The sequence below is a fragment of the Apostichopus japonicus genome, chromosome 9 (genome assembly GCF_037975245.1).
Source record: "Apostichopus japonicus isolate 1M-3 chromosome 9, ASM3797524v1, whole genome shotgun sequence".
Taxonomy (NCBI): domain Eukaryota; kingdom Metazoa; phylum Echinodermata; class Holothuroidea; order Aspidochirotida; family Stichopodidae; genus Apostichopus; species Apostichopus japonicus.
Genome location: NC_092569.1, coordinates 35,172,587 through 35,191,468, shown reverse-complemented (window position 1 = coordinate 35,191,468; position 18,882 = coordinate 35,172,587). Strand labels below are relative to the sequence as shown.

The 18,882-nt window shown below is 35.8% G+C and overlaps 2 protein-coding genes across 2 annotated transcripts in view; one reads left to right on the top strand and one right to left on the bottom strand.

The window, feature by feature from the left end:
- The window catches only part of LOC139973677 (uncharacterized), a 489,233-nt gene that overhangs the window by 378,691 nt on the left and 91,660 nt on the right, over positions 1 to 18,882 (bottom strand). The window lies entirely within an intron of this gene.
- Positions 4,902 to 18,882, top strand: part of LOC139973669 (uncharacterized) — a 36,122-nt gene continuing 22,141 nt past the window's right edge. The window contains exons 1-12 of the mRNA XM_071980495.1: positions 4,902 to 4,910; positions 5,780 to 5,952; positions 6,322 to 6,586; positions 7,428 to 7,639; positions 8,071 to 8,280; positions 8,873 to 9,082; positions 9,680 to 9,889; positions 10,480 to 10,689; positions 11,283 to 11,492; positions 12,086 to 12,295; positions 12,883 to 13,188; positions 13,453 to 13,714. Of these exons, the coding sequence (XP_071836596.1) occupies positions 6,469 to 6,586; positions 7,428 to 7,639; positions 8,071 to 8,280; positions 8,873 to 9,082; positions 9,680 to 9,889; positions 10,480 to 10,689; positions 11,283 to 11,492; positions 12,086 to 12,295; positions 12,883 to 13,188; positions 13,453 to 13,714 (2,158 nt within the window). The 5' untranslated portion in view covers positions 4,902 to 4,910; positions 5,780 to 5,952; positions 6,322 to 6,468. The remainder of the gene's footprint in view (positions 4,911 to 5,779; positions 5,953 to 6,321; positions 6,587 to 7,427; positions 7,640 to 8,070; positions 8,281 to 8,872; positions 9,083 to 9,679; positions 9,890 to 10,479; positions 10,690 to 11,282; positions 11,493 to 12,085; positions 12,296 to 12,882; positions 13,189 to 13,452; positions 13,715 to 18,882) is intronic.

Sequence of the window (18,882 nt, the reverse complement as noted above, 5' to 3'; positions counted from 1 at the left end):
GGAAACTGAAATTAATGCTGAAAATAGAAAACTTAGGTTACACTGATATATCGCAGAACGAATTATCAAAGACAAAAGACTTCCACAAAGCCAGAAAAAGTAACAAATGCTATTTTTTATGCAGTACGTTCTGGTTTCAAATTGCTTACATTAAAGCATGGTATAATAAGCGATCATGAAAATGTCTCCGGCGGTTTAAGTGGCTAGCTTCTCATTTTTCTCTCTTTTTGTGTTTCTCATTTCCTTCAGTTACGCTATATATTGTAAGAGATTCCAAAGAAATATACTCCCAATATTCCGTTATTTTAAATATGAAGGATATAAGAGCAGAACAAATGTAAGACATGTTCCTTTATTTTATTTGAAATGATAAAGTTTGTTAAGAAAACCTCTGTCGAATTTTTTTTAAAAGTGACAGTTAAATGAGGCTGATTTCCTTAATGATTATTTCGAGAAGTAATATAACTTGACCAAAGGTAACTCCTTGATACCGACTCATACCTAATGTCGTATCACAATGTCAAGATAAGAGGGAAATTAAAAGGAAAAAAAGAAGATTTTGATTCCGAATGGGAAACTTAATTGAGATATATTTTGATATCGTTAGCTAACTAAAACAGTAGCAGAAAATGTGCACATCCCTTAATATGCTCATATGGCATTCAATACATATATTTAAGAAACATTAAAATAACTTTTCGTTTAACGTACGTTTATGAACATTGAGTTAAAATGAAACACCTATAAATTATTGTATTTTTTTTCGAATGTGCGCGACTTGTTTTACTGTGTATTTCTAATTAACGTGTCGCTCTATTATAATTAAATGTGCAACTACGTTGACGTCTAGTAAGCATCAGCGATTTAGTAATAATAACTACAACTAATATTATTGTGAGAGTATTGTTGTTTAAAGTTAATACTGTTATTACACGATCTGTAATTTGAATAAATTAGAAGATTAAAACGATTGAAAGTCTCTTTCCAGTGGAATAGACGTTATAAAATCACACTCAAAATAAAATCGTAGTAAGATGTTTCATTAGTCTTTGTGTATTCAATCCAGACTAAAAATAAGACAAAAACAAAAGCTGCATAAATGCCTTATTAAATAAAGACAATTGCACGAAAGAATTGTATTTTTTCTTCCATTTAATCAGTTTTCTTGACATTATAGCTCCAAATTTAGGCTGTATTCTGGACAAAGTGCGACAGGCAAATCTAAAATTTCACCCGATCATACGAATAACACTAAAGGCCGATATTACTAGCGGAAAAAACTCAGTGCAGATGCAGAGAACGTTTCTATAACTTTTAAAAATTAACTGATTGTTATTCTAGTTGATTGTCTTTTAAATATTTATACTTTTCAATTTATAGCTTTGTCGTTTTTTGTTTGTCTTTCTTTATTTACTTAGACATATTCTGTAACAGTAAAAAAAAAACAGAGAACAAGTAATACAACATAATTGGAGTGAGAAAATTATCACCAAATGTAAGTTACATTTTATTTTATTAAAAAAAAACCTTTTGACAATCCAGTTCACCAACATTCTAATGACAATCCAAAGTGATGTTTTCTGTCAAATATTGGAATATTTAAGGCTAGTTCACCATGTAAAGAACTAAATATCTACTGCATATATTAACTAAAACTGTGCGAAATAGTGTATTATGTGTTAACGTATAACCTGGAAATAGACTACTACGAGAAAGACAGATATTCATTCAGATCCTTTAAGTTATATTGTAATTCTCTAACCACAAATACCGTAGTTTATTTTGATTTCCACACAAGGTGTTCCATAAAGTCGTGGCGATCATGTAAACGTTCTTGTAACGTTTATTAGTCTCAATTTGAATACAGTAATTAAATGTAAAACCAACGCGAATATATTCTCTGAAAATGTACTCCATCTACAACATGTATGCGATGGGAGTAGTCACCGATCCCCACCCACATACTCTCCCTCTTCGCTGCCCTCAATCACTCCCTCCTACCCGACTCACACCCTCCCTTCGTGATAGGGCTGTTTGGTGTAGTATAAAACTTAACATTTCTTATATCGTGTACAGTAACATGTAATATAATTCAATATACAAAGGAAACTCTCCCTGTACTTTACAAACATCGATAGACTTTTACAAATTAAACGACATAAAATACATGACGCTGTATTTAAAGGTCTCTTTTCTAACACGTTGCAAAAACTAGAAAGTATTATCATAACATCTATCACTACTCAATGTATGGTAAAAATTCGCTTTATATGTTGAAGGATATCGAGTTATATTCCTCCATTATATTCAAGGGAACAATCGGCATGTGATACTCAGCATACGGTGACAATAAACACAATGTTTTATACAGATACAACAATAACGTCGCACACCGTCTGTGCTTCCTGAATAACATTCTCGAGGACAAAAAAGACTTTGGCTATATCCCAAATATATGTGTTTAAGCTGCTTCCGATCCTCTATACTTTTACAAATTTTAAGCCGAGTATTGGTTCAATTCTTTCCCCCTATGGCAGAACAATATCATGCTATGGAATTTTGGTCATGAATGACTTGGTCTAAAGGAAAAGAGATTAAATTCCTTCATTCTTCCTTAACTTCTTCTTTTTATATTGTCCTTTCTGTAGACATTCTTTATCTCTTGCAATTTGTATCATCATCATGCTCAACATGTTATAACAGATACAATTAAATTGCTAAAAGTCTATTCTTCTTACCACGTAGATTTGTTGAGGTAGCCTTACTAAGGTTGTCTTACATTTGCTGTGCCATAACGTACTTCTACCATTTTGCATTGTAGGTATAAGTTTGAATGGCGGTGAACCAAAATTGTACACGAAGAATATTTTTGTCGTCATGTGAGGACTCAAATCAGGGGCTTCTGTAAAGACTTAAGTTATAATGAAATGTGGGCCACAATCATATGCCATGATCATGTTATTTGTTTTTCAACCTTTTAGTATTCATGAACAGCATGCGTTTTAATGAGAGTAGCAAAATGTCTTCCATTTTAATTTCCCGTCATTGTGGGACAAATTCCACCCGTGGGATACTCGATCAAATCCAATTGTTCGATGTTATTCTCTGTAAAAGGACTACATATTTCCAATTTGACCCTTTTCACAGTTTGTGTGTGTAATCCGTGTGAGAATGACCTATATTGTTGGAGCCAATTCCAATTTCTGCTCTTTTTTCCCACAACAAAGCCACTTCTTGTTTCTTGCGATGATTTATTATTCTGTTCTAGCTGGTCAAACATACATGACGAAATGTTCTAAAAAAAATATTTACCGATCTAATGATATAACAATCTGTAAGCAGACCAGTCAAGCCACTTAACGTTACGTACATACCAGTCTTTGTAGCGCTTTAAAGTAAATTTCACAAGTCTATGTGACTATATGTATATAACTACAGTAGTGGCTTATCACACTAACTTTCACAGTGCTTCTAGTCCTCAGCTGAGAATACAATTTATAACACGTGGACACCCCCTACTGAATCATTCCAAAAATTGTGTATCTTTTAAAAAGCTGCAATGAGTATCATGGATGCATTTTGTTAAAACATAAATGACTGTTGAAAAGATTGTATTTTGAGAGTTTTGTTTGAAACAATTTGTCGAATAATTCAAGGACGAGGCACTTGCTAATTTTGGCTAGGCTTAGTTGTCAGCATAACCGGCAAATGGTAGGATATATTTTTTACGGAAGTTAAAAAAAAAATAAAGAAAATATCATGGTTTTGGTTCTGTTAATCACTAAGAGTAGTAAAAGTTCTTAGCCAGGATTCGCTAATGTCTTTTCTATATGAAGTCAGTTTTATTCATAACTTGTTGTCATCTTTTAACATTCTTTGCTAAGAATGTCGTGGCTCTATGTGACAACAATTTGTATAAGACTTGCAGCTTAAGTTTTGAACGTAGTGGGTCAAACAAAGGAATTATCAAGTGGTTACTGTTTGTGTGCTGTGCAATATACTATTTTACGATAGCCGATGATAATTCTGATTCTTTATGTATTAAAATATGACTTAAAGTGCGATTTGACATTCATACTGGCTGTTGAAAAATATCGGTAACGGTATGGGGCCGATTTTGAGATTGAAGAAATCGGATATCGGCCAGGTCCGATATTGGCGATATCAGCACAACACTAGACATAATGATTTCAAATAGAAGCTTAGCTGAGCTTCTGTAGCGCTGCTGCAATTGTTTAGTTAGCAAGATATACAAATCTATGGCTATGAACTTACCTTACAAGTAAAATGACACCATTAAAAACTCAGAGTTTCATTGTGCACGGTAAGTATCAAGACACGTTAATCTCCGTCCAACAAGAATAGCTGGGAAAATGTTAAAGATCCCTACGTGTTATTAAGGACTGTGGAACACAAATGTGTTACAACCCATGTTTGAAATGTTCTAAGGTCAAAATATGACTTGAACAAAGAACATCTGTCTGCATTAAGCAACAAAGCTGTTTAAAGGAAGCAGCCGGCTATTGCCTTTGTCCTTCACGTACGTATCATGAGCCATAGTAGCTGTAAAACCGGAAAATGCCAGTAATCTAATGTTTCCTGGAAGAAAGTTCTACCCTGTAAGTGATCATTGCCCTGTAAATCAGACATGGTATATAGACAAAAGAAAAACATCATTGTAAGTGGTTATCCGGAGACTTTATCAAAGTATAAATCGACTTTACTGTTAAACTAACATATTGAGACCAGTTTGCGAAAGGTTCTTTCTTTCCCTCAAACTGGTTTTATTAACATAAGATTTAATCTGATTCTGCTTTATGTTGACTGCAATACTCTGTATGTCTTGTAATGTATTCAGTAAATGTCTTTCATTACACAGATAATTGTCAGTGCCGAGGGAAGATCTTCAGGTAGGTGTTTTATTTATATCATATGATTTTTCTTATTATAACAAGTAACCTCTGTAAGGTATATAACTTATGTCATGTAAACGTTAACACCTCAGTTGGACAACTTGAATGGCTGGAAATGTTAGCTTTTTAATGGTCGCTCTTGACGTTTCGTTTTTCAATCGTGTCACTTTTTCCGAATATCTATTTCGAGGTTCATTTCCTCTGAGTAGTATACTTTCGATCTTTTTATATCCTACGATATTTTCTCAGGTACTTTAAGCAAAAGGGCTTTTCCTGATTTCGTGAGTCTTTTGATCTCACTTGGATATGATTGATAACTACGGAAGCTTGGTTACAAAGAAATCATGTTACTTGGTCTTTGAATTTCCATTGCATGCTGAAAACTAATCACATATAATGCTTCAAATCAGTTACATCTGAGAATTCAATAACGATTACTTCATTTAACTTTAGTCGTGATATATTCGACTATATGGTAGTTGAGTAATAGTTGATATTTAAACTGATGTATTGCCTTAACTCGCTTAGTAACGAAACCAGTTCTCTTACAATTAGCTAAAAAGTTTTATAGTAAAAAATATTAATAATAATATTCGATTCATGTAGCGCTTTTAAACAGCGATAGGTTTCAAAGAGCTTTACAGACGTTATATTTCCCCTGTTCAATAATAACCTGTCCCAGAGACAATCTCTCCAGACGGCTGCAGTTATATACTGCGCCCAATGACAAGTTACCTGACATGTACCCATTTAACCCCTGGGTGGAGAGAGGCAATTGAGATAAAGCATCTTAGGCGATATTTTCGTTAGCTGAAATTATTTTTCAGTCACAATAAAATGTTAACTTTGTTTTACTTTCCATCCAGGTTCTTCATACTTTGTTTTTCAACAACCTGCGTATCCGAAAGATTGCAAAGAAGTATCGAATGCATGTTCCTCTACCCACAATACATCTGGAGTGTACCTTATTAAACCAGATGGCTATCCGGAACCGTTTGAGGCTTACTGTAACAATGATCTTGATACTGGTGGATGGACGGTATGGCTGATTACTTGATGTCTTCTTTTCAACTTGAAATAGTTTTGTACCAATTTACTTCAGATTTTGATTGCAGCAATATATAGCGATGTAATACAAAGTCTTTATTTCAAATAGAATCTCGCTTTTTTATCGAAACGAAAATTATTTTTAATATTGTGGAATTTAAGTACCAGATTGTTCTTAGGTACAGTGTAGTTCTTCTTTCAAGGAAACTGTAAACATCTAGCCCAAACTACAAACTGAAGTTAGAAATATAAGTATAAGTATTTCTGTGCAATAGTTGTTAGCAACAAATCGCATTGCAGTAGGAAACAAATAATAATAATTCAATCACGTCCTAGTTAACTTCTTAAATATTCTTTGAAGGTATTACAGCGACGAAGATCGGATTCTGTAAATTTTAGTAGAAGTTGGAAAGACTTCAGAAATGGCTTTGGCTTTCTAGGGAGTGAGTTTTGGATCGGAAATGAGAAAATTGCCGTCTTAACAAATCAAAAGCGATACCAACTGCGAATGGACTTTGAGAACGTTGCTGGAGAAACTTACTATGTAACATACGACGAGTTTCGTATCTCAGATGAATGGGGGGATTATTATATATCTAGTTTAGGAACATTCGAAAGATCAGATGGTAAGTTTCTTAAACATTATTAAATATAAAGCCAAAAAATCATAAAAATCGTGATCATTTATTAAATGTCAAACGTAAACCTGCAGAAAATGAAAGGTTTATTCTGAAAACGAAAGGATCTTTTGGAAGTAAATTTGGCATGTCAAATATGTTTTGAATAAACTACTACAATATATATAGTACGAGTATACGTATAGTATATCAGCGAGTACAACGGCGCTACAATACATATCGTAGCAATTAGAATATGATATGATATGAGTGCAAGTACAAGCTTCTAGTGCGAGTTCAAACACTTAATCTTGCATTAGTATCCATACTAGAATTCCAAAATGCCTCCATTAGCTAAAGTGTGATTACGCACTCACTACAAGACTGCTTCGTACTCAACACCGACCATGGCTCTGAACAAGGAACCGTTCCTAACGTTAGTACAACATAACGTTTACAATTAAACCAGGTTCGTCTCCCAGTTTGATCAGAACAACCAACGAAAGAATTTTGATGTTGTTATTAATTACCATTATTGTCAGAAAGCAGTAAACTTACACCTAGAGAACTCTGAAACAGATACAAGCCATGACTACCTGGTTTCAGACTAATTGCACAACAAATGATGGTGTTTTATCTCGTTATCAGAATAAATATTAACATTTATGTGACTAAGGAAGGGCCACTACCTATTTAAAATGTTCTACATTTATTCGAGCAGCTTCTGAGTGTATGTTCCTTTCCTTTAACCTTCTGACAACCACGACAAACTATTTTATGCTACATGTCATATTTGTCGTGACTGTATCAGGTTACTATTATTTTCATTTTTTTCTTTTCTGTTCTCTAGAAACAATCCCTGAATGGTGTCCAGCTAATGAGATATTTAGCAATGAGACATGTGAGAGGACTTGTGACGACCCTAATACTTGCATCTCGGCTACCTCTCGAAGCGAAACAGAGCAATGTGTCTGCGTCGGTGATTATCTGAGACAGCAAGAACAATGCATCCCTCTGAACCAATGTAACTGCTTCGTTGCTGACAAAGGAGGTGTATTAATGGTCAGTACGGTTCTTCCATTTTAAGTGCTTTGCTCTAAATGACTTTTTCCACATAATAAGAAGCAAATATTCTACTTATATTTAGTCAGGAAGCACAAGACTACTCCTTCAGATGTCATTCCCTTATAAACCTTACACAAAAATGCATGGATACTACTATCGATAGTTTTGCGGTGATAACCAATTGTAGGCCTAATGTTTCGTCGCATAGGCCGTTTTAATGCAACATTTGACGGCTACCTTTTCAGGGCGAACCACGCGGACTCCTACATCGGAGTTGGCTTCAAAGACCACATTTCATAAAAATCCATACCCTTACCTAGATCATTCAGGGGAAGTTTGCAATGGCCACCCACCGTTGAAGTCCTGTACATTTCACTGTGACAACCGCAAATTCATAATTAATTTACTTTATTTTTTCGTGTAATTAGGAAGGCGATTTTTACGTCAGTTCAAGATGTACACGAAAATCAACTTGCCGAAACAACCAGATTATACAAGCGAGTTACCAGTGTAGTGATCACGCAACCTGTGCTGAGAGGAACGGTGTCCGTAAATGTTACTGCAATCCAAACTACCAAGGGGACGGAGAGACGTGCACCCACAACTGCTTCGTTGCTGACATAGGAAGTGTATTAGGGGTAAGTACGGTTCATTCAGGAAATTTTATAATGCTTTGTTTTAAATCATTGTCCATATAATGAAAAATAAACCTTTATTATTTATATTTGTCGATAAAATCATTACATTTACAGATAATCCAGTGGCGTGCGCATCGAGGTTGGGGAGGGACCATTGACCCATTTTTTTGTCTCCAGTCCAGTCAAAACTGTCAGTCGAGGGAGGTATTACGTTTAGTCGGGAATCACGAGACCACTCCTTACGAGTGTGCATCCACTTATAAGCCTGACACAAACATCCATAGATACTTTTTTTTCACAGTCTTGTGGTTAGAACTATCTGTAGGCCTAATGTATAGTCGCGGTAAGCCGTTGAATGCAATTTTTGCAGCTACTTTTTTTTATGGCGGATTCTTTCGCCTCCTACTTTGGAGTTGGCTTCAAATACTTCATAAAACTTTCATAAAGGTTCATACTCATACCTATATCATTCGAGGGGGATTTATCAATCGCCACTCACCTTTGAAATTCTGTACATTTAACTGTGACAACCGCAAATTCCTAATTTATTTATAAGTTTTTGTTTTTCTTTTCGCTGAATGTCTTAAATTAGGTTGGCGATTTTTACGTCAATTCGAGATGTACACGAAATTCAACTTGCCGAAACAACCAGATTATACAAGCGAGTTACCAGTGTAGTGATCACGCAACCTGTGCTGAGAGGAACGGTGTCCGTAAATGTTACTGCAATCCAAACTACCAAGGGGACGGAGAGACGTGCACCCACAACTGCTTCGTTGCTGACATAGGAAGTGTATTAGGGGTAAGTACGGTTTATTCAGGAAATTTTTTCATGCTTTGTTCTTAATTATTGTCCATATAATAAGAATGAAACCTTTATTATTTATACTTGCCGATAAAATCATTACATTTACAGATAATCGAGTGGCGTGCGCATCGTGGTTGGGGGGGGGGGGGGGGGGGGCATTGACCCATTTTTCTGTCTCCAGTCCAGTCAAAACTGTCAGTCAAGTGAAGTATTTTTTTTAGTCGGGAATCACGAGACCACTCCTACGAGTGTGCATCCACTTATAAGCCCGACACAAACATCCATAGATACTTTATTCACAGTCTTGTGGTTAGAACTATTTGTAGGCATAATGTTTAGTCGCGGTAAGCCGTTGAATGCAATATATGCAGCTACTTTTTTGATGACGGATCCTTTTGCCTCCTACTTCGGAGTTGGCTTCAAATACTTCATAAAACTTTCATAAAGGTTCCTTCTCATACCTAGATCATTCGAGGGATTTATCATTCGCACCTCACCTTTGAAATTCTGTACATTTCACTGTGACAACCGCAAATTCCTAATTTATTTATAAGCTTTTGTTTTTCCTTTTTGCTGAATGTCCTAAATCAGGTTGGTGATTTTTACGTCAATTCAAGATGTACACGAAAATCAACTTGCCAAAACAACCAGATTATACAAGCGAGTTACCAGTGTAGTGATCACGCAACCTGTGCTGAGAGGAACGGTGTCCGTAAATGTTACTGCAATTCAAACTACCAAGGGGACGGAGAGACGTGCACCCACAACTGCTTCGTTGCTGACATAGGAAGTGTATTAGGGGTCAGTACGGTTCATTCAGAAAATTGTATAATGCTTTGTTCTTAATTATTATCCATATTATAAGAAGGAAACCTTAATTATTTATACTTGTTGATGAAAAGCATTACTTTTATAGATAATCGAGTGGCGTGCGCATCGTGGTTGGGGGGGGGGGGCATTGACCCATTTTTCTGTCTCCAGTCCAGTCAAAACTGTCAGTCAAGTGAAGTATTTCGTTTAGTCGGGAATCACGAGACCACTCCTACGAGTGTGCATCCACTTATAAGCCCGACACAAACATCCATAGATACTTTATTCACAGTCTTGTGGTTAGAACTATTTGTAGGCCTTATATATAGTCGCGGTAAGCCGTTGAATGCAATTTTTGCAGCTACTTTTTTGATGACGGATCCTTTCGCCTCCTACTTCGGAGTTGGCTTCAAATACTTCATAAAACTTTCATAAAGGTTCCTTCTCATACCTAGATCATTCGAGGGATTTATCATTCGCACCTCACCGTTGAAATTCTGTACATTTCACTGTGACAACCGCAAATTCCTAATTTATTTATAAGTTTTTGTTTTTCCTTTTTGCTAAATGTCCTAAATCAGGTTGGTGATTTTTACGTCAATTCAAGATGTACACGAAAATCAACTTGCCAAAACAACCAGATTATACAAGCGAGTTACCAGTGTAGTGATCACGCAACCTGTGCTGAGAGGAACGGTGTCCGTAAATGTTACTGCAATTCAAACTACCAAGGGGACGGAGAGACGTGCACCCACAACTGCTTCGTTGCTGACATAGGAAGTGTATTAGGGGTCAGTACGGTTCATTCAGAAAATTGTATAATGTTTTGTTCTTAATTATTATCCATATTATAAGAAGGAAACCTTAATTATTTATACTTGTTGATAAAAAGCATTACTTTTATAGATAATCGAGTGGCGTGCGCATCGTGGTTGGGGGGGGGGGGGGCATTGACCCATTTTTCTGTCTCCAGTCCAGTCAAAACTGTCAGTCAAGTGAAGTATTTCGTTTAGTCGGGAATCACGAGACCACTTCTTCGAGTGTGCATCCACTTATAAGCCCGACACAAACATCCATAGATACTTTATTCACAGTCTTGTGGTTAGAACTATTTGTAGGCCTAATGTATAGTCGCGGTAAGCCGTTGAATGCAATTTTTGCCGCTACTTTTTTGATGACGGATCCTTTTGCCTCCTATTTCGGAGTTGGCTTCAAATACTTCATAAAACTTTCATAAAGGTTCATACTCATACCTATATCATTCGAGGGGGATTTATCAATCGCCAGTCACCTTTGAAATTCTGTACATTTAACTGTGACAACCGCAAATTCTTAATTTATTTATAAGTTTTTGTTTTTCTTTTCGCTGAATGTCCTAAATCAGGTTGGTGATTTTTACGTCAATTCAAGATGTACACGAAAATCAACTTGCCAAAACAACCAGATTATACAAGCGAGTTACCAGTGTAGTGATCACGCAACCTGTGCTGAGAGGAACGGTGTCCGTAAATGTTACTGCAATTCAAACTACCAAGGGGACGGAGAGACGTGCACCCACAACTGCTTCGTTGCTGACATAGGAAGTGTATTAGGGGTTAGTACGGTTCATTCAGGAAATTGTATAATGCTTTGTTCTTAATTATTATCCATATTATAAGAAGGAAACCTTAATTATTTATACTTGTTGATAAAAAGCATTACTTTTATAGATAATCGAGTGGCGTGCGCATCGTGGTTGGGGGGGGGAGGGGGCATTGACCCATTTTTCTGTCTCCAGTCCAGTCAAAACTGTCAGTCAAGTGAAGTATTTTGTTTAGTCGGGAATCACGAGACCACTTCTACGAGTGTGCATCCACTTATAAGCCCGACACAAACATCCATAGATACTTTATTCACAGTCTTGTGGTTAGAACTATCTGTAGGCCTAATGTATAGTCGCGGTAAGCCGTTGAATGCAATTTTTGCAGTTACTTTTTGATGACGGATCCTTTCGCCTCCTATTTCGGAGTTGGCTTCAAATACTTCATAAAACTTTCATAAAGGTTCATACTCATACCTATATCATTCGAGGGGGATTTATCAATCGCCACTCACCTTTGAAATTCTGTACATTTAACTGTGACAACCGCAAATTCCTAATTTATTTATAAGTTTTTGTTTTTCTTTTCGCTGAATGTCTTAAATTAGGTTGGCGATTTTTACGTCAATTCGAGATGTACACGAAAATCAACTTGCCGAAACAACCAGATTATACAAGCGAGTTACCAGTGTAGTGATCACGCAACCTGTGCTGAGAGGAACGGTGTCCGTAAATGTTACTGCAATTCAAACTACCAAGGGGACGGAGAGACGTGCACCCACAACTGCTTCGTTGCTGACATAGGAAGTGTATTAGGGGTAAGTACGGTTTATTCAGGAAATTTTATAATGCTTTGTTCTTAATTATTGTCCATATAATAAGAATGAAACCTTTAGTATTTATACTTGTCGATAAAATCATTACATTTACAGATAATCGAGTGGCGTGCGCATCGTGGTTGGGGGGGGGCATTGACCCATTTTTCTGTCTCCAGTCCAGTCAAAACTGTCAGTCAAGTGAAGTATTTTTTTTAGTCGGGAATCACGAGACCACTCCTACGAGTGTGCATCCACTTATAAGACTGACACAAACATCCATAGATACTTTATTCACAGTCTTGTGGTTAGAACTATTTGTAGGCATAATGTTTAGTCGCGGTAAGCCGTTGAATGCAATATATGCAGCTACTTTTTTGATGACGGATCCTTTCGCCTCCTACTTCGGAGTTGGCTTCAAATACTTCATAAAACTTTCATAAAGGTTGATACTCATACCTATATTATTCGAGGGGGATTTATCAATCGCCACTCACCTTTGAAATTCTGTACATTTAACTGTGACAACCGCTAATTCCTAATTTATTTATAAGTTTTTGTTTTTCTTTTCGCTGAATGTCTTAAATTAGGTTGGCGATTTTTACGTCAATTCGAGATGTACACAAAAATCAACTTGCCGAAACAACCAGATTATACAAGCGAGTTACCAGTGTAGTGATCACGCAACCTGTGCTGAGAGGAACGGTGTCCGTAAATGTTACTGCAATACAAACTACGAAGGGGACGGAGAGACGTGCAGATTGATCCCAAAAGATTGCTACGAGCTTTATGTTTCCGGTACACGCAGTGATGGTGTCTACACCATTTACCCTGATGGTTGGTCACGCGGCATTCAGGTTTTCTGTGAGATGGAAAGTAACGGAGGCGGATGGACAGTGAGTTTCGCAATAAATTAAGGATTTAAATCCTTACCTTCCTCATATTATACTTTAGTACCCTCCTCAAAATGATGCACTGCAGATCTCGTTCAGATGAACTTGACCATATAAGGGGAAACAAATCTCAAAACAGATTACTCTTGCGAATGATCGCACTCTGACAATATCCATATCTATGTTAACTATCTATGGCTTTGCATGTCATGCTCTTAAGGATTTGTAGATTATACAGTTGGCTTACCCTTTTTCTTCATGTCATAGGTTTTCCAGCGACGATCGAGTGCCTCTACTGACTTTTATCGTGGTTGGTCGGACTACAAGAACGGTTTTGGTAATAAAAATCAAGACCACTGGCTAGGTAATAAATATATCCACTCTCTGACCAACCAGAAAACGTACCAGCTTCGAATTGATCTAAGGGACTCCGGCTCATCATCGAAATATGCCGTTTATTCGACTTTTAGCATTAATAACGAGGCCGACAAGTATCGACTATCAATTGGATCACACAGTGGAAATACAGGTGAGTAGTTGATGTTCTAACCATTGACTCATACATAAATCTGCAACGATTACGTCAATTGGGAGAAGCGTGAAGGCCCAAAAAAACACCAAAAAACATGCCAACCAAGGAGGATCATGTGACGTGCTCCCCTATAGCAATTAATTCTTGCAGTACTCTTTAAATGTTTGTTCTGCAACAACTAATGTCCTGATCTCATAGCTACCGCATTCCTGGCAAAATGATATATAAGTTCAAGGTTCACAGCAATTTTAGATTTCAAACATTGCTATTTTCTTTCAGGCGTTTGAACTACAGCTGGAACGCACGTAGGTTTTCAGGGCTGTATACAATGTGCATAGACGTAAGAAGGAGGCGATAAGTTTCGCATTTCATTGGCAACACATGTCTCTTGGCCGTATTTGCACGTAACAAGCACCTAACAATGTATAAAACTATGACAGTAGATATTCTCATAGTAGCCAGGCTATATGTATTTCTGACACAGGAAAATTAAATCTTAACATCACTATTATCCCAACCTAAATGAGTATTCTGAAATTTAACGCAAATTTCTTACCGCTCGCTGTTGACTACCAAACTCGCAACACTTCAAACTTACAAAGGGTTTACTACTATATTACTAGTACCTGGTAGCATGTCACATGTGCCTTCTCGTTACTGCCAGTGAGACTTCAAGTGGTATGTATATTCGATGATTCTCATATGTGCAAACATTGAGGCGCTATTTTAATTTAATCATATATAAAGTCATCTAGGGTTTATCATTCATAGGTCATTGAAACAGAAGAATCAGAAATGATGTATTTTCAATTATTCGTCTGTATAGATTCGAGATATTTTAATCAATCGATCACTGATGATGGCTTTTCAGCAAAATGCAATTATTACTTTGTACGTACTAATAACATGTTAGATTACTCAGGACTAGATCTTTCGATGGTATTCTTGTTTTCCTAATTTGAATGATATATGAAGCTACATCACACAGCCCCCCCCCCCTCTCCCACCCTCCTAGTCCAGGTTCAAAGAGAGCCCAAGTTAGCCTATTTGGTACATCACAAAATAAGCACTGGGTTTAATAAGGGGAGAAATGAAAATTTGGTTATGCAAATTAAATTAAACATAATATTATTCAACAAATTATGATATTTAACACCGACACACAAGGAATTTATAACTAAAGTTTTGAAAGAGTATGAAACTACTCAGTTGTGAATTTAAAATCACAATCAAATAAATAAATGAATGAATAGTATTGTAAACAAATGCCGATAAATAAATATAAAATCAAGAGCGATATTAGCGACTCTAGTAACCAAACCCTAGTATTTGGTTAAGTAGTTTCCCATCTGTATATGACTTCTGTTGTGGCACTTTATTTTCAAACGGAACAAAAAAAAGAGTATAAAAACGTCATTGCAAAAACAAAATACCCACCTATGTATCATAAATATTGAAAACAGAAAACAACAAAATCGCGGAATTGACGTTTTCATATTGGTAGGACAAAACGCACTGCCCTCCATCTTGCATCCGATGTTGGATTCGTTCAAAGTAAATAAATTGATGGGTTTATTTACTCTTTCTCGTTTGTTTGCAGGTTATAATGCTTTGTTTTATAGCAACAATAAACAGTTCAGTACAAAAGACCAGGATAACGACAAATCGAGTAGTTACGACTGTGCGGAGGGACATCGTGGAGCCTGGTGGTACGGTCATTATGACTATTATTATGGTAGTTACTGCCGTCGTGATTACTATTGCTATTATTACCCTGATGGCAATTACTGTCGTCTTTGTACAGGTTCAAATCTCAACGGAGACTACGACGGCTCTACTCGAGGAACGCACATGTTCTGGTATAGTTATAGTTTGAACGGTTACGGATGCAGCCTGCAATACACAGATATGAAAATACGACCGGTGTAGACATAACACATTATAAATAACAAATTGCCCAAAAGAGCAGTTTTTACTGAGAAAGGTAAAAAAAAATTCCATACAGATTTTCAAGCGTCGGACAGCTAGACGTGCCACAGACAAAAAAGAAGAAGAACATGCAACAAAAATTACAAACGGGACGATTCGACAAATAATCAATTTTCTAAGGGAATGAGAAGATATTAATTGAAATTGATATCAAATTATAAATTTAACCAGCTTACTGTTGTTTGATCATTTGAAAATTCAATATTGCATGAGTCTCATCAAAAAATAAAAATAAAACATTACATTAAACTTGTCTGTTTTTCCTTAATGTGTTGCCTCCTTCGTAGTCAATCCTCCCGCTACCAACCCCTCCCTCCAAGCAAGTATTATTAATTGGTTGGAAATGAATAACTTCATGAAAGTGGATACTTAACGATTCTTGGTTTCTAGGACACACACAGACACATTTCATATACTTATATATTTATATGAATTTATTATCAGGGTTGCCGTCGAACTACTCACAAAACATATGGTATCATTTATATAAATATATATATATATATTACAACATCCCTAAATAAGTCATCTAATACCGGCCAATTATAAAATCCTATTACCGTACGTCATCGAGTACCTTTATCAAACAGTGGAAAGAAACCGAATTAAGACACCACAAATAGTCTACTACAATGCTTGAAATACTGAACTTATGCAGCGTGTGGACTGCACAATACAGTCACGTCAAACCAATCAATTAAAAAAAAAATAAACATGGGGAAAAACGTTGATTAACCCTAACATTTATTCTGTAACGAACGTTATGACTTTTTTTTCTGTTTGTAACCGTGTGAAGTAAATGCGCATAGAGTGATAACAAGATATTTATTGTAACATTCTGCAACAATATTCCAAATATGAGATAACTTTTCATTATGAGGTAAGAAAAAAGACTGTTTTAAAGCCTCTTGAGCTTTCCCTGCTTCCTCTTCTGCTTCCTTTCGTCAGATCTGCTGCCCTCTATCTTAGCCAAAACTTTATATAAATAGTTAAATATTGACGTAATAAAAGAAAATGACGAGAAACTTTTAATTTTAAATAACAACCTTTGTTAAATTTGTAAAATAGACAATGATCTTATCAAATCTCGCATTTCTTCTTTACTTCTGATAGGTCTGTTACACTAACCAAACAATTATTGCAATTGTAATAACGTATCAAAATCTGCTACAGTATTCAAAGGGTAGGTCTAGAAGAATTCATATTTCAGAGAATAGTGTACTTCAAACAGCCAAACAGCACTGTTATAGTTTCTGTTCCGCTCCTGAAAAAGGCCTCTCACATGGGATATCCTGATTTATTTTTTCCAACTATAGTCACCCCAGAAATATTGAGGAATACTTACAAATCCGCTTCATTCATTTGTTTGACTTTAAAATTTCTACTGTTTGTGCTACACATGAAAGTACGACATTAATATGACAAAAATTCGACATTATCAAGCATTCCGCTTCTTATTAGCATAGTATCCCACAAGTTAAATTGGTTTACGTAATTTGTCTATAAATGTACAAAGGTAGGCTAGACGATCTAGCTAGCACGGCTATGGATTGCACCTTTATGGTTGAAAAGAGTATAATTTAAATTTGTTATTTTATTTATGTTTTGTGCATGAGAGGCATCGACATTCCTCCTACCTCTGGCTACGCCGCTGTCAGTGAAATAATACTAATTGTAGACATGCTGACACTCATTTACTCATCATTTAAAAACATGTAAGGCATTTGTTATCCGTTAGCTAAAACTATTGGGAACCAACCCTCACTACCACCTGAGAACTGCGGGCAAGGGTAACAAGAAGCGCTTGAACAGTCTATAGCTAAGCCGTTCAATATAAAAGAGGTTTAGGCCAAAGCAAAATATGATACGATGTACCTTTTAATTTGTTAATACAGTTCGTAAGTTTCAATATCACGTATATAAGATAAACAGTATGGATGTAAATATTATAGTTCATACATATTCCTCGTCCAATGAAACAGCTGACATTGTAATACAATCAGATGTGAGAATAATCCATTCCCCAGACAGGATGTGCCGTAGTACAATAAATAAGGAAGTATTGTTCATATAGTATTCCGCTGCACAACTATAAATATATATTAGTGATTTTATATATATATATATATATATATATATATATATGTATATGTATATGTATATGTATATGTATATGTATATATATATATATATATATATATATATATATATATTTCTGCCTGTTTATTTCGCAATGCTTTAGCACAATCGAAATAAATGACACCCAAAGATAAGCTTACACGGACATACATGTATTCGATTGCAATCTCTTCCTCGCTTTAGTAATCTTTAATGGTCTCTTCTTAGTGGTTAAACAGATATTGTGAATCCGCCCTCTATTTCCAACTATATGGCAACATGACCTCTTAATCTTCGCCGGTGTGTTCTATTGTGGAGTACCGACTTGTTGTTTATGTATCTGTTGATGGCGGACTTGTTATTGCCGATCGTTGTAACTGCAACCATGCACCTAAGCTATAAGCAAACATTGAAGAAGTAACACATATCACCATCTAAATATCTAGGAAAATGATTGATTGCTGCCGTTGGTTTCAATGAATAAACGTTTTCCATAGAGATTTCCAAATTGAGTCAATAGTCATTTGTAGAGATAATTGGAGACAATTTAAACCAATTAAGCAAATGATCCGATTGTTCTATAGACACTGGGCATTGATCTGTTCATGGAAGTCATAAATTAATAACGTCATCTAACTGACTAATTACATTGAGTAATGATTGCTACACTATTGATAATTACATTATTAAAATAAAATGAGTAACGAATGTAATTTGATGGTCAATGTCACAAATCTCTATCATTTCATTAATGGTTTTCACCCCCCCCCCCAACCATCCCCTCACCGCTAGAACACTTTAGGTCTGTAACTGTTACATAACATTATCATTTTTAATCCGATGTTCGTAACTTGCATAATAAATTATTAGCCCAGCTTTGTTGTTATCATTTTAAGACTTTACCAAGAAACTTAAACAGAACTTAACCGAAGTTCAACAATAACAATTACAAGACTGTATTATTTAATACATTAGTTCAATTCCTCAGATGCAAGATTAAACGTAAGAAGTTTCTAACCTCAAATGACATCATGTTTAAAATACATTAGCAATTTCTG